Source organism: Ranitomeya variabilis, chromosome 2 (assembly GCF_051348905.1).
Source record: "Ranitomeya variabilis isolate aRanVar5 chromosome 2, aRanVar5.hap1, whole genome shotgun sequence".
NCBI lineage: Eukaryota > Metazoa > Chordata > Amphibia > Anura > Dendrobatidae > Ranitomeya > Ranitomeya variabilis.
In genome coordinates this window covers 165,535,690-165,558,778 of record NC_135233.1, presented here as the reverse complement: position 1 = coordinate 165,558,778, position 23,089 = coordinate 165,535,690, and the positions used below count along the sequence as shown (strand labels likewise).

General features: G+C 45.2%; 1 protein-coding gene across 3 annotated transcripts in view; it reads right to left on the bottom strand.

Moving 5' to 3' along the window:
• MERTK (MER proto-oncogene, tyrosine kinase) overlaps positions 1 to 23,089 on the bottom strand; it is a 215,669-nt gene that overhangs the window by 11,402 nt on the left and 181,178 nt on the right. For all 3 annotated transcript variants that reach the window (XM_077283143.1, XM_077283142.1, XM_077283145.1), the window contains exons 15-17: positions 17,357 to 17,475; positions 4,556 to 4,665; positions 1,268 to 1,427 (exon numbers count right to left, since the gene is read on the bottom strand). In XM_077283143.1, coding sequence (XP_077139258.1) covers positions 1,268 to 1,427; positions 4,556 to 4,665; positions 17,357 to 17,475 — 389 coding nt within the window. The remainder of the gene's footprint in view (positions 1 to 1,267; positions 1,428 to 4,555; positions 4,666 to 17,356; positions 17,476 to 23,089) is intronic.

The following is a 23,089-nucleotide window of genomic DNA, read 5'->3' as shown; positions in this document are numbered from 1 at the left end:
ATCCTTCTTTTTTACACGTTGCACTTTTCACCACTACGGTGGGTATATAAAAATAATTTTTTATTGAACTTAATAAAAGTTATATGTTATAAGGGTTTTCTTCAGTTAGCTGACTAGGGGCTGTGCATTAAACTACATGTATGTCTATGGGCTGTGCATTATGCAACATTGACAACTATGGGCTGTGCATTAAACTACATGAATGACTATGGGCCGTGTATTATATTTGGAGGTACATTACACTATATGGAGTAATATGGGCTGTGCATTATATTATAAGGACTATGGGCTGTGTATTATACTACATGGATGACTATGGACTGTGTATTATATATGGAGGTGCATAATATTATATGGATAACTATGGGCTCTGCATTATACTATATGGAGGACTGTGGGGGTGCATTATACTATATGGAAGACTATGAGATGCATTACATTATAAGTATGGTATTGTAGAATTTCTAATACATCACTCATGTAATGTAAGAAGTGAAATCTTTGGCATTGCACTATCCCCTAGATTTCTCTGCCATATCTGTGCATCATGATTAGTGGTATGTGTTAAAGGGTCCCACTGTGACTCCTTTGCCCAGTCCTGGTTCTGGTGGTGTATTTCTGTACTGATTGTCCTTCTAGAGATGTATTCCTGTACTGTTGTTGGTTCTGTTGATGTGTTTATGTAGTGTTATTGGTTCTGATTTTGTACACATTTAGCAATCTGTAACTTATTAGATCGGATGATACTGTATATTGCTATACTGAGCATTGTGCCATTTTGGGCCAAGGAGCAGAAAAACCTAGGGTTCGCCTATGGACTGCAATATTCTCACTTCCATCAGACGGAACATTCAAAAGGGTTTTCCAATAGCCAACAATGCTTTTAAAGCTTTTACAGTCAGAAATGCTTGATAGGCATTGCTAGTCTTGTGATCAAAATACAGGAAACCTGAGAAACTTTATTACAAGTCAATGGGTTCTGCCAAGATTCATTTTGACTAATTCGAGAAAGGAACTGTCATAGCTGTCATGACCCCGATATTAATGAAAGCCGAGGCGCTAGAGTAAGCAGACTTACTGACACATGTTCTTACTAAAATTACATACTTATAGTAACGTTTTTATCCTTATGACTGATATCAATTTCTGCAGCCGCAAAACTATTTGACATAATACTAGTTTGTAGCACTATGACTGCTTTGAAGAACAAGTTATTTTGTATGTGCTCCGCCATGATGTGTGCAGCTTCTCCTATTCAGCATCTTACCACATCACTCTTCACCGTGTAGATACGATCAGCGAGGCTTTCCACTGCGATCCATTTCACAGGCATCTTTGCAATACGTCCTTGACGGTAGTAATCACCGCTGTATATTTTTTTAGATAAGCCAAAATCAGCAACACACACAGTCATGTCATCCCTCAACCTAGAAAGAATTTTAAAAAGTTAACGTAGTTAGACATTTCAGAGTCTTATACAAACATTGTACAGTTTGTAAAATCAACAATTGAATTTTCTAGTTATAGGTAAATAAAGCATAACCAGGGCATTATGGAACTTTCTAATACACCATTCAATTCTTCACCATGTGGAAAATCTCTGACTGCTATTAGTGAATATGCATTTAAAAAAATAAATAAAACAAATCTAGTCCTGCTCACTAGTACACTAGGACAAATGTATTGGGGCACACCACTTAACCTGTTAAGGACAAAGTCTAATTAGGAATTAAAAGGGTTATTCCAAATCTAGCAATCCCCTGACTACAGTTTGCTTAAAAAACAAACCAACCGCGCCTTACTCACCCTCCCCTGGCCCAGCATGGAGTCTACACCGCTGCTCCCAGTGTCTGTTATTCTCTGCAGCACTGGCATCATGTCCACAGAACTGCAGCTAATAAGGGACCTCAGTGGCTCTGAGCATCTTGTGTCGTCAACTCGTACAGAGCCCCTGAGCTCAGCTGTTGGCTGCAGTGGTATCAATGTGATGTCAGCACTGAAGACAAAACGTGTTGACAAATAAAGTGTTAATTCTGTGGGTATAATTACCGCAATACCAAATCTATGGTTTTTAATAATAATAATAATTATTATTATTATTATTATTATTATTATTATCGGCCTTCAGCTCAATCTCGAGTTATGGCAACTTGATGGATGAACGCTCTGTGAGAAGATTGATCTTGTGCAAGCCTAGATACGTCCACCCTGGTTTTCTCCGCCATTTTATTGATTGTATCAAGCCATCGGGTTGCTGGTCTTCCTCTTCTTCCCACCATGATGTCCTTCTCCAGTGATTGCTCTCTTCGTATGATGTGTCCAAACTTGGCAAGTCGTATCTTGGTGATCCTTGCTTCAAGGGACATGTCTGGCTTGATTTGTTCCAAATTGATTTCTTTCTTCTTCTTGCCATCCGTGGTATTAATAACATCCTTCTCCAGCACCAAATTTCAAAGGCATTGATTCTTCGATTTTTTTGGTGTCATCATATTCTGAGAGCTTTAGTGACGGAGCCAAATTTTTGAAATCTGACCAGTGTCACTTTATGTGGTAATAACTCTGGAACGCTTCAACAAATCCCAGTGAATTTGATATTGTTTTTTCGTGACACATTATACTTTATGATAATGATAAATTTAGGTCGATATGTCTTGTGTGTAGTTATAAAAAATATTAAAAATTTGAGAAAAATGTAAAAAAATTAGCAATTTTCAAAATTTTAATGATTATCCCTTTAATCCAGATAGTCACACCATAGCAAAACATTAATAAATAACATTTCCCTCATGTCTGCTTTACATCAGCACCATTTATAAAATGTTCTTTTATTTTGTTAGCATTTTAGGAGGTTTAAAAATGTAGCAGTAATTTTTCATTTTTTCAAGGAAATTTACAAAATTTATTTTTTTAGGGACTTAGCCATGTTTGAAGTGTCTTTAGGGGTCCCATATATTTGGAAACCCCCAAAAGTTATCAATTTTAAAAACAGCACCCCCTGACATATTGAAAACTGCTGTCAGGTAGTTTATTAACCCTTCAGTTGCTTTTCAGGAATTAATGCAAAGTGACATGACAGAAATGAAAATGTGCATTTTTACCACCTAAATGCCTCTAACTTCTGAACAGGTTACAACAGCCGTCAGACTCTAAGGCCACTATTTGGTCATGAATTGCCAATCGCAAACATCAGGACCACAAAATCATGATCTGAGGGCACCAATTGGGATAAAGAGGAAGCCCCCTCACTCTGTTAACCATTTATAATGAAGTAGTCACTATTGAAAGCAGCATCTAAGGGGTTAAACAGATATGGAGGGTGCCAACAATGATTGTGGCTGATACAGCAAGTTGTCAGCTATAGTGTACAGCCGACAGCTGCTGGATTGTCACCTGTATGGGGGGACGCTATTCTCTTATATCTCAGGTCAGTTAAAAGACGTATTAGCTGTCATTAAGAGGTTAAGATAATAATTTTTCCATAAACTGAGCTTATAGGAGGGCTTATTATTTGTGGGACAATTGCATCTCTAGTTGCAGAGGCACCAAGATGGATTACAGCCAGTGAAGGAGGGGGCTTTGTCTCTCTGCTTATGATCACTTGTATGTCAAATGGCAAAAAGAAAGGTGGGCTTACATTTCAGGACAGACATCCCCCCCTTCCCCCCAGAAATGGCAGGCACAATGACGAGAAGTGAAGAAGTCTAATGACAAGTGAGCAAGGTGAGATCGTTAAGAAGGGAATTGATTAAAATACAGCACATACTGTATACAAATAGGACCCGACTAGTGACCGGCCTTTCTCTAATAAGTTCTTACAATTTGCATCTTATTTAAATTTCCTTAAAATATTATTACGGTGGATCAGAATACAGTGAGTTAAAAGGAATTTTGATCACGATTGGATACACAGATGCAAAGGAGAATGGAAGAATAATGTCAGCAAAGCCGAGTCCTTACTAACCGTCCATCTCTGCATGATAAGCCTACAGGGCATGGCCAGTGTTCCACTGTCACCAGCAATACAGTAGGTCCAATTCCCCTGTGTACGCTGCCCACAAGTGAAACATGGTTGGAGCTTGGAATAGGTTTAAAAGGTTGTAATATGCTGTTAAATGGAAATAGAGAGCAGTTGTTGTAGATTTTACTCTCTGATAATACTATAAATACAGCGCCAATAGTGCTGATAGCAATATAAATCTATGTATATAAAGCAACACACAGGACTCACTCTCTGTATTCTGACCCACGTCACTGTTAATATTTTAAGGAAATATGGAGCAAATGTAAGTTTTAAGTAACCATTAGAGAAAGGCTGGATCACTAGTATATGATTGTAATTAAAGTAAAGGAAGTTCCAGCGCCTATGGGCTTGACAGAATGCTGATGAACCGTCTGCATTTACTCTAGTTTGGGGTAAAATTAAAGGCATGCTTTAATTAAACAAAATAGTCATCAACCAATAGCAGAGATAATCCTTTTACATTAATTTCAATTTCAGTGATTACATGTTTGTATTTGCAGCACATAGAAGATTTTACCTAAGGATTAGACTTACATGCAATTCCGCGCTGCCAGGTCTCTGTGTAGGAAATGTTTACTGCTAAGGTAATCCATTCCAGTAGCAATGTCAACCATGAACTTAACAAGAGTCTGCAGAGGTACACACTGAAAATGAAAAAAATCCATAAATGAATATTTATTACCGTATATATTGAAGAGAGAGTTAAAAAATCATGACTCAGGCCGATCATTGGATTTTATGCTGTCTAACTATAACATTCATTAAATTACATATGAAGAATAAATACTATGTGTTCTACCAACCGTACATACATCCAATGCTGGGAACAGAGACATGGTCCAACATGTCCCAACTCAGCGAGGCAGATGACATATAATAGTCTCACTGATCAGTGGTATCAGTACATTTGTCAGAGTCAGGCGTCGTTCAGACTCATTCATTTCTCTTACGCAAAAGCAGTCAGAGATTCATCATTGTTTCTGATCAGAGTTTCAGAGTTTTTTCAGTGTCAGTTTTTAGCATCCGAGTTCTCTCAGAGTTTCTCTTGGATGACAGAAAAAACTGATGGAGATTTCTCAAGCTCCTTCTATGAAACAGTCTGAGAAAAAAGGACAGCACACAGATGGCATCAGAGCGCTGTCCGATTTTTTTTATATAGCTCCATATATTGCATTGGTGAGTTTGAACCAAGGCTTGGCTCAATATCATACAGCATATCACAATCATATGACTCATGATGATTATTTAATTTTGTGTGTGGATCCCACAGTCCGAGGAAAAATTCAGCTGTTAACTACCCCATAGAATATCAGAGGTCAGAGCGCTATCTGTGAAAAACAAGTACAGCACTTGTGCAAGAAAACTTACATCTGAATGAGCCCTTAAAAATCAATTGTGCAATTGGGTTTCATGAAAAAATGTTCACACAGTTTGGATTTTTACAGGCCTTTTGTTTCCCAGGACATTCATTGATGTGATCTGTGATCATAAATCAGCTGAGAGGAGCTCAGAAAAAGACAGATAACTGCGTTACAAACTTTTCCATTAGACTATCAGAAGGAGCACACTGATATATTCTCGGTTAGTCCAGTCTGCTGCTAGCAATAGACAGATCGTATCAGATGATATGGACCTGGTGTCCACACAAGTTAAATTAGATCACCAATGCAGCATGTCTTTTATTGCAGTGCTGGAGTGGTGGTACTAAGCTAAGGTCCCTGACCTGAGTATTATACTCACCTCCCACCGTCTTCACCTTTTACACTGCTGCTATCGTTAGTCTCCAGCAGTTTGTGACCTGCCGATTGCTCAACTGCTTCATGGAGCATACTGGAGGTCACAACTCAATGTAAGTTGTGACGCAGTGACTGGTGTTACATGTGAGGGTCGCTGTATGTTCCCCCCAGGATGCGCACGGAGGCGTATTGAGGCCATGGGAGTGCATTGCAGTCACAGGCATAGCTGTGATTGCAATGCATAATAAAAGTAAATGTTAGTCTTGGGCAAACTATCTATTTGTCCAAGGAAGATTTAAGAAAACCTGCTCTGGGCTTTTGTGTTTTGAAACGGACTACAGGACTGTAATGTAATGTTTCCTTTCTGGCTGGGTTTTCCATGTAGCTGAAGAACACAGATTCGAGTTAAAACCCTGCAGTATAGGGCTTGTGTTGTGAATTTGGATTCTGGGCTCCCCCGGTGGCTACTGGTGGAATTGAACTGGTGTCTTCATCTTCTCTGTTCACCTGTTCCCATCAAGATGTGGGAGTCGCTATATAACCTTGCTGCTCTGTTAGTTGCTTGCCGGTCAACAATGTTATCAGAAGCCTCTCTGTGCTTGTTCCTGCTCCTAGACAACTACTAGATAAGTTGGACTCTTGTCCATGTTTGTTTTTGCATTTTTGTTCCAGTTCACAGCTGTAGTTTCGTTACTGTGTCTGGAAAGCTCTTGTGAACAGGAATTGCCACTCTGGTGTTATGAGTTAATGCCAGAGTTTTAAAGTAATTTCTGGATGGTGTTTTGATAGGGTTTTTAGCTGACCATGAAAGTGTCCTTTCTGTCTTCTGCTATGTAGTAAGTGGACCTCAAATTTGCTAAACCTATTTTCATACTACGTTTGTTATTTCATCTTGATTCACCGCCAATACATGTGGGGGGCCTCTGTCTCCTTTCGGGGTATTTCTCTAGAGGTGAGCTAGGACTAATATTTTCCTCTGCTAGCTTTATTTAGTCCTCCGGCTGGTGCTGGGCATCTAGAATCAACGTAGGCATGCTACCCGGCCACTGCTAGTTGTGCGTTAGGTTTAGTTCATGGTCAGCTCAGTTTCCATCTTCCAAGAGCTAGTTCCTATATATGCTGATGCTATGATCTCTTGCCATTGAGATCATGACAGTACTGTTGTGAATTTGGATTCTGGGCTCCCCCGGTGGCTACTGGTGGAATTGAACTGGTGTCTTCATCTTCTCTGTTCACCTGTTTGCAATGGATCTTCAGAGTGTAACTGCAGGTTTGAATAATCTCGCCACGAAGGTACAAAATTTGCAAGATTTTGTTTGTCATGCACCTGTATCTGAGCCGAGAATTCTTTTGCCGGAATTTTTCTCGGGGAATAGATCTGGGTTTCAGAATTTTCGAAATAATTGCAAATTATTTTTGTCCCTGAAATCTCGCTCTGCCGGAGATCCTGCACAGCAGGTCAGGATTGTGATTTCCTTGCTCCGGGGCGACCCTCAAGACTGGGCTTTTTCATTGACACCAGGGGATCCTGCGTTGCTCAATGTGGATGCGTTTTTTCTGGCCTTGGGGTTGCTTTATGACGAACCTCATTTGGAGCTTCAGGCAGAAAAAACTTTGATGTCCCTATCTCAGGGGCAAGATGAAGCGGAAATTTACTGCCAAAGATTCCGTAAATGGTCTGTGCTTACTCAGTGGAATGAGTGCGCCCTGGCGGCGACTTTCAGAGAGGGTCTCTCTGATGCCATTAAGGATGTTATGGTGGGGTTCCCTGTGCCTGCGGGTCTGAATGAGTCCATGACAATGGCTATTCAGATCGATAGGCGTTTGCGGGAGCGCAAACCAGTGCACCATCTGGCGTTGTCCACTGAGAAATCGCCAGAGAGTATGCAGTGTGATAGAATTCTGTCCCGAAGCGAGCGGCAGAATTTTAGACGGAAAAATGGGTTGTGTTTCTATTGTGGTGATTCTACTCATGTTATATCAGCATGCTCTAAGCGCACTAAAAAGCTTGGTAAATCTGTTTCCATTTGCACCTTACCGTCTAAGTTTATTCTATCTGTGACCCTGATTTGCTCTTTGTCATCTATTACCACGGACGCCTATGTCGACTCTGGCGCCGCTTTGAGTCTTATGGATTGGTCCTTTGCCAAACGCTGTGGGTATGATTTAGAGCCTTTGGAGACTCCTATTCCTCTGAAGGGGATTGACTCCACCCCATTGGCTAATAATAAACCACAATACTGGACACAAGTAACTATGCGTATTAATCCGGATCACCAGGAGATTATTCGCTTTCTGGTGCTGTATAATCTACATGATGATTTGGTGCTAGGATTGCCTTGGCTGCAATCTCACAACCCAGTCCTCGACTGGAAAGCTATGTCTGTGTTGAGCTGGGGATGTAAGGGGGCTCATGGGGATGTACCTGTGGTTTCCATTTCATCATCTATTCCCTCTGAAATTCCTGAGTTCCTGTCTGACTATCGTGACGTCTTTGAAGAATCCAAGCTTGATTCGTTACCTCCGCACCGAGAGTGCGATTGTGCCATAGATTTAATCCCGGGTAGTAAATACCCAAAGGGTCGTTTATTTAATCTGTCTGTGCCTGAACATGCTGCTATGCGTGAATATATAAAGGAGTCCTTGGAAAAGGGACATATTCGTCCATCGTCATCTCCCTTAGGAGCCGGTTTTTTCTTCGTGTCAAAAAAAGACGGCTCTTTGAGACCATGTATTGATTATCGGCTTTTGAATAAAATCACTGTTAAATATCAATACCCATTGCCGTTGCTGACTGATTTGTTTGCTCGCATAAAGGGGGCCAAGTGGTTCTCTAAGATTGACCTTCGTGGGGCGTATAATTTGGTGCGAATCAGGCAGGGGGATGAGTGGAAAACCGCATTTAATACGCCCGAGGGCCACTTTGAGTATTTAGTGATGCCTTTTGGTCTTTCAAATGCTCCGTCAGTTTTCCAGTCCTTTATGCATGATATTTTTCGCGATTATTTGGATAAATTTATGATTGTGTATCTGGATGATATTCTGATTTTTTCGGATGACTGGGACTCTCATGTCCAGCAAGTCAGGAGGGTTTTTCAGGTTTTGCGGTCTAATTCTTTGTGTGTGAAGGGTTCTAAGTGTGTTTTTGGGGTACAGAGGATTTCCTTTTTGGGATATATTTTTTCCCCCTCTTCCATTGAAATGGATCCTGTCAAGGTTCAAGCTATTTGTGATTGGACGCAGCCCTCTTCTCTTAAGAGTCTTCAGAAATTTTTGGGCTTTGCTAACTTTTATCGTCGATTTATTGCTGGTTTTTCGGATATTGCTAAGCCATTGACCGATTTGACTAAGAAGGGTGCTGATGTTGCTGATTGGTCCCCTGATGCTGTGGAGGCCTTTCGGGAGCTTAAGCGCCGTTTTTCCTCTGCCCCTGTGTTGCGTCAGCCTGATGTTGCTCTACCTTTTCAGGTTGAGGTCGACGCTTCTGAGATCGGAGCTGGGGCAGTGTTGTCGCAGAAAAGTTCTGACTGCTCCGTGATGAGGCCTTGTGCCTTCTTTTCCCGTAAATTTTCGCCCGCTGAGCGGAATTATGATGTTGGGAATCGGGAGCTTTTGGCCATGAAGTGGGCTTTTGAGGAGTGGCGCCATTGGCTTGAGGGGGCCAGACATCAGGTGGTGGTATTGACTGACCACAAAAATTTGGTTTATCTTGAGACTGCCAGGCGCCTGAATCCTAGACAGGCGCGCTGGTCATTATTTTTCTCTCGGTTTAATTTTGTGGTGTCATACCTACCGGGTTCTAAGAATGTTAAGGCGGATGCCCTTTCTAGGAGTTTTGAGCCTGACTCGCCTGGTAACTCTGAGCCCACAGGTATCCTTAAGGATGGAGTGGTATTGTCAGCCGTTTCTCCAGACCTGCGGCGGGCCTTGCAGGAGTTTCAGGCGGATAGACCTGATCGTTGCCCACCTGATAAACTGTTTGTTCCTGATGATTGGACCAGTAGAGTCATCTCTGAGGTTCATTCTTCTGCGTTGGCAGGTCATCCTGGCATTTTTGGTACCAGGGATTTGGTGGCAAGGTCCTTCTGGTGGCCTTCCCTGTCACGAGATGTGCGAGGCTTTGTGCAGTCTTGTGACGTTTGTGCTCGGGCCAAGCCTTGTTGTTCTCGGGCTAGTGGATTGTTGTTGCCCTTGCCTATTCCTAAGAGGCCTTGGACGCACATCTCGATGGATTTTATTTCAGATCTGCCTGTTTCTCAGAAGATGTCTGTCATCTGGGTGGTGTGTGACCGTTTCTCTAAGATGGTCCATTTGGTTCCTCTGCCCAAGTTGCCTTCTTCTTCCGAGTTGGTTCCTCTGTTTTTTCAAAATGTTGTTCGTTTGCATGGTATTCCTGAGAATATCGTTTCTGACAGAGGGACCCAATTCGTGTCTAGATTTTGGCGGGCATTCTGTGCTAGGATGGGCATAGATTTATCTTTTTCGTCCGCTTTCCATCCTCAGACGAATGGCCAGACTGAGCGGATTAATCAGACCCTGGAGACATATCTGAGGTGTTTTGTGTCTGCTGACCAGGATGATTGGGTTGCTTTTTTGCCATTGGCGGAGTTCGCTCTCAATAATCGGGCCAGCTCTGCCACTTTGGTGTCCCCGTTTTTCTGTAATTCGGGGTTTCATCCTCGATTTTCCTCTGGTCATGTGGAATCTTCGGATTGTCCTGGAGTGGATGTTGTGGTGGAGAGATTGCATCAGATCTGGGGGCAGGTGGTGGACAATTTGAGGTTGTCCCAGGAGAAGACTCAGCTTTTTGCTAACCGCCGTCGTCGTGTTGGTCCTCGTCTTCATGTTGGGGACTTGGTGTGGTTGTCTTCTCGTTTTGTCCCTATGAGGGTCTCTTCTCCTAAGTTTAAGCCTCGGTTCATCGGCCCGTATAAGATATTGGAGATTCTTAACCCTGTTTCCTTCCGTTTGGACCTCCCTGCATCCTTTTCTATTCATAACGTTTTTCATCGGTCATTATTGCGCAGGTATGAGGTACCGGTTGTGCCTTCCGTTGAGCCTCCTGCTCCGGTGTTGGTTGAGGGTGAGTTGGAGTACGTTGTGGAGAAAATCTTAGACTCTCGTGTTTCCAGACGGAGACTCCAGTATCTGGTCAAGTGGAAGGGATACGGCCAGGAGGATAATTCTTGGGTGAATGCATCTGATGTTCATGCCTCTGATCTGGTTCGTGCCTTTCATAGGGCCCATCCTGATCGCCCTGGTGGTTCGGGTGAGGGTTCGGTGCCCCCTCCTTGAGGGGGGGGTACTGTTGTGAATTTGGATTCTGGGCTCCCCCGGTGGCTACTGGTGGAATTGAACTGGTGTCTTCATCTTCTCTGTTCACCTGTTCCCATCAAGATGTGGGAGTCGCTATATAACCTTGCTGCTCTGTTAGTTGCTTGCCGGTCAACAATGTTATCAGAAGCCTCTCTGTGCTTGTTCCTGCTCCTAGACAACTACTAGATAAGTTGGACTCTTGTCCATGTTTGTTTTTGCATTTTTGTTCCAGTTCACAGCTGTAGTTTCGTTACTGTGTCTGGAAAGCTCTTGTGAACAGGAATTGCCACTCTGGTGTTATGAGTTAATGCCAGAGTTTTAAAGTAATTTCTGGATGGTGTTTTGATAGGGTTTTTAGCTGACCATGAAAGTGTCCTTTCTGTCTTCTGCTATGTAGTAAGTGGACCTCAAATTTGCTAAACCTATTTTCATACTACGTTTGTTATTTCATCTTGATTCACCGCCAATACATGTGGGGGGCCTCTGTCTCCTTTCGGGGTATTTCTCTAGAGGTGAGCTAGGACTAATATTTTCCTCTGCTAGCTTTATTTAGTCCTCCGGCTGGTGCTGGGCATCTAGAATCAACGTAGGCATGCTACCCGGCCACTGCTAGTTGTGCGTTAGGTTTAGTTCATGGTCAGCTCAGTTTCCATCTTCCAAGAGCTAGTTCCTATATATGCTGATGCTATGATCTCTTGCCATTGAGATCATGACAGGCTTGGGTGTATCAGGTTCAGTGTCAGTCTGATGTTTTCAGGAGTATGGAGCAGTCGGCTCTGCAGAGCTCCACATGTGTGAGGCAACACAAGCAAGTGGAGCCAAACAGCCAAAGAAGCTGAAAGGCCTGGCACCCACAGCATACACAGTGGTGTAGTCACCCATGGCAACCGGTCTCAAGGGTGGACTGGCGTTTTTATCAGCTACAATCTGGAGCATAGGTTTCCCGGCTGCGATCTGGAAGATATTGTGTGCTGTATACTTTATGTGAGTTGAACATTAAAAAGACTTTTGTTTTGAACTTTGCTGGGTGCTGCCTCATCACTGCATAGGGTGCTACTGCTGTACTACAAAGTCTATGAGAGCCTTGTTCTGGCTTCATTTTGGCTCCCAGACTTGCAATGAGCAGTTGTAGCTGTGAGGAACACCATACTACCCCCCAGCGCCAGGAGACTGTGATGGTCAGTTATAATGTGAGGAACACCGTGACTGGTAAGGCTAACTCAGTATACGTGTAACGCCATGTTCTGGATGAGTGGGGCAATGCAGCGCACGGAAAGATTAACGGGACGGGGCGCAACCGCTGGCATGCAGGACCTGTGGCACGTGACTGCTGAGGATGGAACTGGGGCAGTGCTCCTGGAGAAGACAGTGGAGGACGGCAGGCACTGACAGAACAAGAGAAGGTCAGGAGAGCCGAGGTCAAAACTGAGAGGTCAGCGAGGTACAGAAGTAAGGTACAAAATAGGAGTCAAATACAGGCCAAGTGTCAGAAACTGGAAAGGGCAGCAAAAGTACCAGGGGGGCAGGCAGAACGAGTAGTCAGAACAGAGCAGAAGTCAGAAACCAGGCAGAACGAATGAGCAGTTCAGAATCAATAGACAACAGCAAAAACGGGGGACAGTCCCGGGTCAGTAACAGGATAACACACAAGAGCAGGCACAAGCACACAAGGGTCAAACTACTCCCCCGAGGGCAGAAGTATAACTGACAAAGACCAGAGCCCAGCTGTGGCCATATAAAGCCCTAACACAGCCAGAGGGAGGCTGAAAAGTCTTAACCCCTGAGGTCCCAGCCAAAACTTCCAAACAAACCATGACAGTACTCCTATCTCAACGGGGGGCCACTGGACCCCCAGGCTTCTCAGTGTTTCTGGTATGAAAAGCCCGAACCAGACGATCAGCATGGACAGAGTGAGCAGGAACCCACGACCGATCCTATGGACCATACCCCTTCCAGTGAACCAGATACTGCAAGGAGCAGCGTACCAGACGAGAAGCCACAATGTATCCAACCTCACACTCCATATGACCCTCAACCAATACTGGAGAAGGAGCTGACCCAGAGTCCTCCTCAACCACCATCAAGGCTTTCAGAAGAGATTTAACCTATATGCTACCAGATTGACCTCCTCCACAATTTCGTATGGCCCAATAAACTTAGGACCTAACTTGGAAGATGGAAGCTTAAGGTTGATATTCCGTGTGGAAAGCAAAACCTTCTCCCCAACTCGAAACGCATGCCCCGAAACTCTTCTCTTGTCAGCGAAAAACCTCCCCTAAGCCTTGGAGATATTACGACGGACCTCAACCCACAGATTTTTTAACCGCTGAACCGACCTCTTCACCCCAGGACAACCAGAATCCAGGTGTGAAAACTCCCCAAAATGTGGACTAAACCCATAGTTGACCAGAAATGGGGACATACCGGTGGACCTACTCACACGATTGTTAAAGACGAACTCTGCCAAAGGTAATGCATCAGACCAGTCATCCTGCCCAACTGAGGCCACACACCTAAGAATCTGTTCTAGGGACTGATTGGTGCATTCCGTCTGACCATTACTCTCAGGATGGCACACAGAAGAGAAAGACAAAGAAATACCCAGTTTCCTCCAAAACTTGGCCACGAACTGCACACCTCTGTCAGACACCACATTCAAGGGTACCCCATTAAAGCGCACCACATGTAACACAAACAACTTAGACAAAGTTTCAGCTGAAGGTAGTGCAGGTAAAGGTACAAAATGGGCTTGTTTAGAAAACCTGTCCACCACCACCCATATCACAGTATTACCCCTGGAAAGCGGGAGATTGGTGATAAAGTCCATGGACAGGTGAATCCATGGTCTATCAGGAACTGGGAGAGGCACCAATTCCTCGGCCGGCCGGCAATGGGAGCTCTTAGAATGGGCACAAAACCCACACGCAGATAAAAATCTTTTGAGGGCCACAAAAAAATTCTTGCCATCGCCTCCCGTGTGGCTGAAATACCAGGATGAGCACTAAGCTTAGACTCATGGAACTCCAGAAGGAGCCTAAGCCGAAACCTCTCCGGGACAAACAATTTACCCCCCCCCCCCCAGTTTGAAGGCAGGAGCAAGAGACTTGAGCCCCCACAATCTCCTGCTCCAACTCCGATGAGACCCCAGCCACCACCACCCCAGGATGAAGAATGGAGGACAGCAGCTCGGGGGAGACACAGAATCAAAACTTTGGGACAGAGCATCAGCTTTAACATTCTTGGACCCAGAATGGAAAGTAATAGAAAACTGAAACCGAGAAAAAAAAAGCGACCAACGGGCCTGCCTGGGAGTCAATCTTTCAGCAGTCTCAATATAGGCTAAATTTTTACGATCCGTAATAACATTGATCAGATGAGCCGCCCCTTCCAAAAAGTGCCTCCATTCTTCAAATGCCAATTTGATCTCAATAAGTTATCTATTGCCCACATCGTAATTTCTTTCGGCTGAAGAGAACTTCTTGGAAATGAAGCCACATGGTTTGAGATTGATCAAAGTGGCAAGTCCCTCAGACAACACTGCTCCTACCTCCACCTCAGAGGCGTCCACCTCCACAATAAAAGGTTTAGACGAGTCTGGCTGCACCAAAATCAGGTCAGACATGAAACATTTTTACAGAGTCAAGAAGGAATTTTGGGCAGACTCAGACCAATTTTTTAAATCTGCGCTCTTACATGTAAGATCAGTAAAGGGTTTGAGCACTTGTGAAACCCCCTTAACAAATTTACGATAATAATTGGTGAACCTTAAGAAGCGCTGGAGTGCCTTAAGATCCCAGGGTTGAACCCAGTCAGCAATAGCCTGTACCAGGGGCGTAACTACCGCGGTCGCAGCGGTCGCCATTGCGACCGGGCCCCGCAGGTCAGGGGCCCCGGGCCGGCAGGTCTGAGCAGGGCCAGGCTGGCCATCGGGCACTTCTGGCAAATGCCAGAAGAGCCGATGCCAGTAGTGGGCCGCTGCACTGTTCCTCCCCCGGAACCCCCCCAGTGCCGCCGCCGCCGCCGCATTTAACTATACCGGCGTCTATGACACCGGTATAGTTCAATGCAATGATGGGAGGAGAGAGCGTCACCTGACGCTTCCTCTCCCATCATTCCCCGCTCTGCCTCTGACAGTACACTGCGGGTGCGCGATGACGTCATATCATCGCGCACCTGCAGTGTCCTGGGCAGACTGCAGCCGCCAGGAGCAGCGCGGGCAAAAGGAAAGGTGAGGAGAGTTTTTTTTTTTTTTTTCTTTTTAACCGGACTGTGGGGCCATTATCGGGGGGGGGGGGGGGGGATGAGATGAGATGTGGGCTGTGCACTATATGCCCCTGTGCGGGCTGTGCTGTATATACCCCTGTGGGGGCTGTGCTGTATATATCCCTGTGCGGGCTCTGCTGTATATACCCCTGTGGGGGCTGTGCTGTATATATCCCTGTGCGGGCTCTGCTGTATATATCCCTGTGCGGGCTCTGCTGTATATACCACTGTGCGGGCTCTGCTGTATATACCACTGTGCGGGCTCTGCTGTATATACCACTGTGCGGGCTCTGCTGTATATAACACTGTGCGGGCTGTGCTCTATATACCACTGTGCGGGCTCTGCTGTATATAACACTGTGCGGGCTGTGCTGTATATACCACTGTGCGGTCTCTGCTGGATATACCACTGTGCGGTCTGTGCTGGATATACCACTGTGCGGTCTGTGCTGGATATACCACTGTGAGGGCTGTGCTGGATATACCACTGTGCGGTCTGTGCTGGATATACCACTGTGCGGTCTGTGCTGGATATACCACTGTGCGGTCTGTGCTGGATATACCACTGTGCGGTCTGTGCTGGATATACCACTGTGAGGGCTGTGCTCTATATACCCCCTGTGCTGGCTGTGCTGGATATACCACTGTGCGGGCTGTGCTGGATATACCACTGTGCGGGCTGTGCTGGCACCCAACACCATGTTGCAGTGCAGGAGATTCCTGCAACAGTCCGAGGCGTATCTAGGGGAAGCGGGGCGGGGGAAGGTGGGGGGGTTGCGGGGGCGGGGGAAGGTGGGGGGGTAGGGGGGGGCCCCATTTGGAAGTTCGCACCGGGGCCCATAACTTTGTAGTTACGCCACTGGCCTGTACCTTCTTAGGGTCCATACGAAACCCCTCACAGGAGACAATCAGGCCCAAAAAAGACAGTTCCAGTTCGAAAAATGAACATTTCTCCAATTTAGCGAACAACTGATTTTCCCTGAGCCTTTGGTGAACAGTTCGTAAATGTTGCAAATGAGTGTGACTGTCTGGGGAATACACCAAAATGTTATTAAGATAGATAACATCAAAATGTCCTATAAGATTAGCAAATATTACATTAATGAAATTCTGAGATATGGCGGGAGCATTGGTAAGACCAAACAGCATAACCAGGGTTTCAAAGAGACCCTCAGACGTGAGGAATGCCGTTTTCCACTAGTCTCCCTCTCGAACCCTTATCAGATTATAGGCTCCCCGGAGATCAAGTTTGGAGAACCATTTAGCCCCAGACAGTTGATTACATAGATCAGGGAAAAGGGGAAGAGGGTATGTATTTTTACGGTTATTTTGTTTAGTTCTCGAAAGTCGAGGCAGGGACGTAGGCCGCCATCATTCTTTTTAGCGAAAAAGAATCCGGCAGCCACAGGAAAGATGGAAGGACGTATATGTCCAAACTACTCAGCTGAGTGCAGTAGTATAACTGACAAAGACCAGAGCCCAGATGCAGTCAAATAAAGCAATATCACAGCCCGATAGAGGCTGAAAAGTCTTAACCCCTAAGGTCCCAGCCAAAACTTCCAAACAAACCATGACAGTAGCCCTTACTTTTGACTTCCAGTCAGTCAGAAGATGCGGTCACAATATGGCACCACAGGACTGGAGCAGCTTTGAGAAAAGATGAAGACGGCGGAGTGTAAGTAGGTGGTTAGAGGCAGGGACCTTAGATTAGAAGCACCACTCCAGCACTGGAAAAACAATTGCTTTCAATAGTTAATTTTACTTATTGATAATGTTTAGCTTAATAGTAAAGACTCCAACATCAGTGCGACCTCTTAAAGAGACTGTCCAGGATTAAAGAGAAAGGCTAAAAGCAGAAAATGTGATATAAAAAAATAACCAATACCTAGTTGCTCAATCCATTAATTACCGTATTGTGTCATTTCATTACTTGCTGTATTGACCTTTTTTTGGCACATTCAGATTTATAGACGGGTATTTCATGCATAAGAATTGCTACGATATAACTTAATTATCTTACTAGAGGTCCAGATCCAATTCTAGAGGAAAGAAGAAAACTGTGCAGATCCCCATACGTCATGAATGGTAAAATGACCATGGGCTTGGGGGTTCTTCTAGGGCCTACTTCTAGGCAGACACCTGGAATGGGAATACACATATACAGTATTGTCAAAATATTTGTAACCAAAATAAAAGGCCAACAGCCATAGAAATGATTGATTTGTCAGATACTATGTTCATTCAGTCAAAGGGGTTATCCAGGACTTTGCTCATATTTTCCCATGAGGCTTATAACTTACGGGCAGGTAGTTACTAACTACCTGCCTGTTCTGTCCGGGACCGGTCTCTGCCAGCTCAGAACGACATTGACAGAGCAGTTCCTTCCCTTCCGCTCTGCTCTGTTGACAGGGCCTCACTGCTGATATCATGCTGAGTGACAGCTATCTCCCTACTGCCTAACTGCCAATCAGAATGAAGTCTCCAGTGAGAGTGAGGCCCCTTCGATAGAGAAAAAGAAGGAGAGTTGCTCTGTGGACATGAGGTTAAATAAAGCAGCAGAATCACAAGCAGGAACAGTCCATGACCACTTGGCACTGGGCAGATCAGACAGGTAATTATCAACTACCTGCCTGTAAGTTCTTGGCTCCATAGGGAAAATAAGTAAAGTCCTGGATAACCCTGTTAACAATTCTGCAATGATTTTTGCAACACTTTGTTCTGAAATCTGCAAGACTAAAGTTCCCCCACACATGAGACAGAGGATTGTTCAGGAAGATAAGGATACAGCATATCTGATTTTGAACTGCTGATCCCTTTGTTCTCCCTGAGATAGCATAAGAGAAAAGCCACAAGAGCTCAGCAGTGCAGCACAGTTTATGGCCGGGCAAGATAGCAGCCAGCCGGGCAAGATAGCAGCCAGCAGGGCATGATAGCGGACAGCACGGCACGATAGCGGACAGCTGGGTGAGAGGCACGATAGCGGACAGCTGGGTGAGATAGCGGCCAGCTGGGCAAGATAGCAGCCAGCAGGGCAGGATAGCGGACAGCAGGGCACGATAGCAGACAGCTGGGTGAGATAGCGGCCAGCCGGGCAAGATAGCGGACAGCAGGGCATGATAGCGGACTGTAGGGCACGATAGCGGACAGCTGGGTGAGATAGCGGCCAGCCGGGCAAGATAGCGGTTAGCCGGGTGAGATAGCAGTCAGCCAGGCAAGATAGCGGCCAGCTGAACAATCGTTATTGGCTAATGCAATCAAATATTAAGGAGCTTTATTTCCAGTTTCTACCACTATCAGGGTGCCAGTGATCGCATTTTTTGACCCAGAGACTGACTTTGTTTCTGCCTTTTCAATTTTATCTGTTCACCAATTGCCTGCAGCCAATTACTGCCTCTTTACCCCATTTCATACCGCAGATTCCCATCAGTGAGCATTTTGCTGCTATGGTGGCCCCAGTTACAGTGAAAAACTGTACAACACAAAAAAAGGTCAAGCGGGTGCTGGGTGTCAGACCCACACCAGTCTAATAGTGAGGACCCATACACGGGTAGGTCATCAATATCATAAAGCAAGAGAAATCCCTTTAAGTGTCCATATGACCGTAGTAACTTGAATAAGTAGTGTTACTCAGTATGAAAGATGAACAGTAAAAAAAAAAAAAAGTAAATGCAATCTTTGTGTTAAAAAATATTTAGTACTTTATATGTACTAATAAACAGCGGCAAAAGAAATTAAAATTTCTCCTACATAAAACCAGAACTCATTCACCCACGTTGGTGAAAAACAAAATCTAAAAGTTATGGCTGCTAAAAGGCAAGAATTCTTGTTCGTTATGGCATTTTCAAGCCTGCTCATGAAAAAGGGTTTTCTCATCTTTCTTAATGGGTAGTGAGGAGCGAGCGTGCTAAGGTGTTATTCGAGCAGACTGAAGATACTCTATCGGCACACGAGCGAATAATATCCAGGGAATGTCTGTTTGTTAAGCAATCCCTGCATGTGTTGTGGCTGTTGAACAGCCATGAGATATGCAGCCCCGGGACTCAACCATATTATTCGAGCACGACGAAGACAGTCTATTAGCACCCAAATATGCTAGGATAACACCACGCTCAAATAGCACACTTGCTCATCACTGTTAATGGGTAAAATTTCCAAGAACTTGTAAAAACAAGCACGTTTGCAATTTACCTCTTATTAAAATTAATCTCAAGAAAGGAAGGATTTTATTTATCTAGATAACTGCTCATTATCAAGGTTACCAGCCATCGCAGCCAGTCGGCTAGCAGCGATGGTCTGTCACCTAGGCAATGAGTACAGTGTTCATATACTGTTTGCTATAGAGCTTACGCGGCGCTCCAGGGTCCTGGTCGTCACAGTGGTATTGCTTTCCTCTCGGGGAGAGTGATGCTACGTTTGGAGGCAAAGAAGGATAACTGCATCCAGGTATCACAAACATGCAACACATTTCACACTCCAGGCCACCAGGGGGAGCTCTTGCTCCTATTTATTAGGTCACTCCCCACATTGGTAAAACTGGTGACCTGTAGGGAAAGTTCGTTAGTTGCTGGCTGGGCTTCGCTCAGGTAGTTGGTCCCTGACAGGGCTGGGATCCTGTCAGAGATCGAGGGAGAATGACACGAAGCTGTGCATGCCCTCAGAGCAGCTGCAGCTCCTGGAAAGAGACATCGAAGGCAGAATTGTATTGCAGCGAGCGTGCAAAGAAGTCGTAGCAAAGGAGTGTGTTATGATCCTAGTGGTAGAGGATCTCAGAAGTTCCAGCTAAGTCCGCAAACACAAAAACCAGCTCATAGGGAGGTGGTAACTTGGCTGACCGCATACCTGATCCTAGCACAACAACTAGAAGCAGCCGGGGAACGTACCTACGTTGGTTCTAGACGTCTCGCACCAGCCGGAGAACTAACTAACCCTTTCAGAGAAAATAAGACCTCACTTGCCTCAAGAGAAAGGACCCCAAAGTTAAAATACTAGCCCCCAACAAATAATAACGGTGAGGTAAGAAGAAAAGACAAACGTAAGAATGAACTAGATTTAGCAAAGAGAGGCCCACTAATTAATAACAGAAAATAAGAAGCGGACTTATGCGGTCAGCAAAAACCCTACAAAAATATCCACGCTGAATATCCAAGAACCCCCGCACCGACTAACGGTGTGGGGGGAGAATATCAGCCCCCTTAGAGATTCCAGCAAAATCAGGAATCACATTTTGTACAAGCTGGAACAAAATAAGAACAAATGCAAATAAACAAAAATAAGAAAGCAGACTTAGCTTATCTTGCAAAAATCAGCGGACCAGGAGTCAGGAGAAAACAGACATAGACTGATTACATCGATTCCAGGCACTAGACTGAGTTTCCAGGAAGTCTAAATAGGAATACCCAAGACCTAACGAACCAGGTGGGTACCAACCTGGAGAAAGACAGTCCAAGTGACATACCGCTAGTGGTCACAAGAGGGAGCCAAGAAATACAGTTCACAACAGTACCCCCCCTTTAAGGAGGGGTCACCGAACCCTCACCAAGACCACCCGGGCGATCAGGATGAGCAGCGTGAAAGGCACGAACCAAATCGGCCGAATGAACATCAGAGGCGACCACCCAGGAATTATCCTCCTGACCATAGCCCTTCCATTTGACCAGATACTAGACGGAGGGTCTAGAGAGACGAGAATCCAAGATCTTCTCCACCACGTACTCCAACTCACCCTCAACCAAGACCGGAGCAGGAGGGCCAACAGCAGGAACCACAGGCACAACGTACCGCCGCAACAAAGACCTATGGAACACATTGTGAATGGCAAACGACACCGGAAGATCCAAACGAAAAGACACCGGATTAAGGACTTCCAAAATTTTATAAGGACCAATAAAGCGAGGCTTAAACTTAGGAGAGGAAACCTTCAGAGGGACATACCGAGAAGACAACCAAACCAAATCCCCAACACGAAGTCGGGGACCCACACCGCGGCGGCGGTTGGCAAAACGCTGAGCCTTCTCCTGTGACAACTTCAAGTTGTCCACCACATGATTCCAAATCCGCTGCAACCTATCCACCACGGAATCCACCCCAGGACAGTCAGAAGATTCAACATGACCCGAGGAAAAACGAGGATGAAAACCAGAGTTGCAGAAAAATGGCGAAACCAAAGTAGCGGAACTAGCCCGATTATTGAGGGCAAACTCAGCCAATGGCAAGAAGGTCACCCAATCATCCTGATCCGCAGAAACAAAACATCTCAAATAAGCCTCCAGTGTCTGATTAGTTCGCTCCGTTTGGCCATTAGTCTGAGGATGAAAGGCAGATGAAAACAACAAATCAATGCCCATCTTAGCACAAAAAGATCGCCAGAATCTGGACACAAACTGGGATCCTCTGTCAGACACGATATTCTCAGGAATGCCATGCAAACGAACCACATTCTGAAAGAACAAAGGAACCAGATCGGAAGAGGAAGGCAACTTAGGCAAGGGCACCAAATGGACCATCTTGGAAAAGCGATCACACACCACCCAGATGACAGACATTCCCTAAGACACCGGAAGATCTGAAATGAAATCCATGGAAATGTGCGTCCAGGGCCTCTTCGGGACGGGCAAGGGCAAAAGCAACCCACTGGCACGAGAACAGCAAGGCTTAGCCCGAGCACAAATCCCACAGGACTGCACAAAAGAACGCACATCCCGCGACAAGGAAGGCCACCAAAAGGACCTAGCCACCAAATCTCTGGTACCAAAAATCCCAGGATGCCCTGCCAACACTGAGGAATGAACCTCGGAGATAACTCTGCTGGTCCATTTATCAGGAACAAACAGTCTATCAAGTGGGCAAGGATCAGGTCTACCAGCCTGAAATCTCTGCAACACACGTCGCAAATCAGGAGAAATGGCCGACAAGATTACTCCCTCTTTAAGAATACCAGCTGGCTCTGAGACTCCCGGAGAGTCAGGCACAAAACTCCTAGAAAGAGCATCAGCCTTCACATTCTTCGAACCAGGCAGGTATGAGACCACAAAGTCAAAACGGGAGAAAAACAACGACCAATGAGCCTGTCTAGGATTCAGGCGCTTAGCAGACTCGAGATACATCAAATTTTTGTGATCAGTCAAGACCACCACACGATGCTTAGCTCCCTCGAGCCAATGACGCCACTCCTCAAATGCCCACTTCATGGCCAACAACTCCCGATTACCAACATCATAGTTCCGCTCCGCAGGCGAAAACTTCCTAGAAAAAAAAGCACAAGGTCTCATCACAGAGCAACCAGAGCCTTTCTGCGACAAAACAGCCCCTGCACCGATCTCAGAAGCGTCCACTTCAACCTGAAAGGGAAGTGAGACATCAGGCTGGCACAAAACAGGCGCCGAAGTAAACTGGCGCTTCAGCTCCCGGAAAGCCTCCACGGCTGCCGGAGCCCAATTAGCAACATCAGAACCTTTCTTGGTCATATCCGTTAAAGGTTTAACAACGCTAGAGAAATTAGCAATAAAACGACGGTAGAAATTAGCAAAACCCAAGAACTTCTGAAGACTCTTAACAGATGTGGGTTGAGTCCAATCATGAATAGCTCGGACCTTGACTGGGTCTATCTCCACAATAGAAGGGGAGAAAATGAAACCCAAAAAGGAAACCTTCTGCACTCCAAAGAGACACTTTGAGCCCTTCACAAACAAAGCATTATCACGCAAAACCTGAAACACCATCCTGACCTGTTTTACATGAGAATCCCAATCATCAG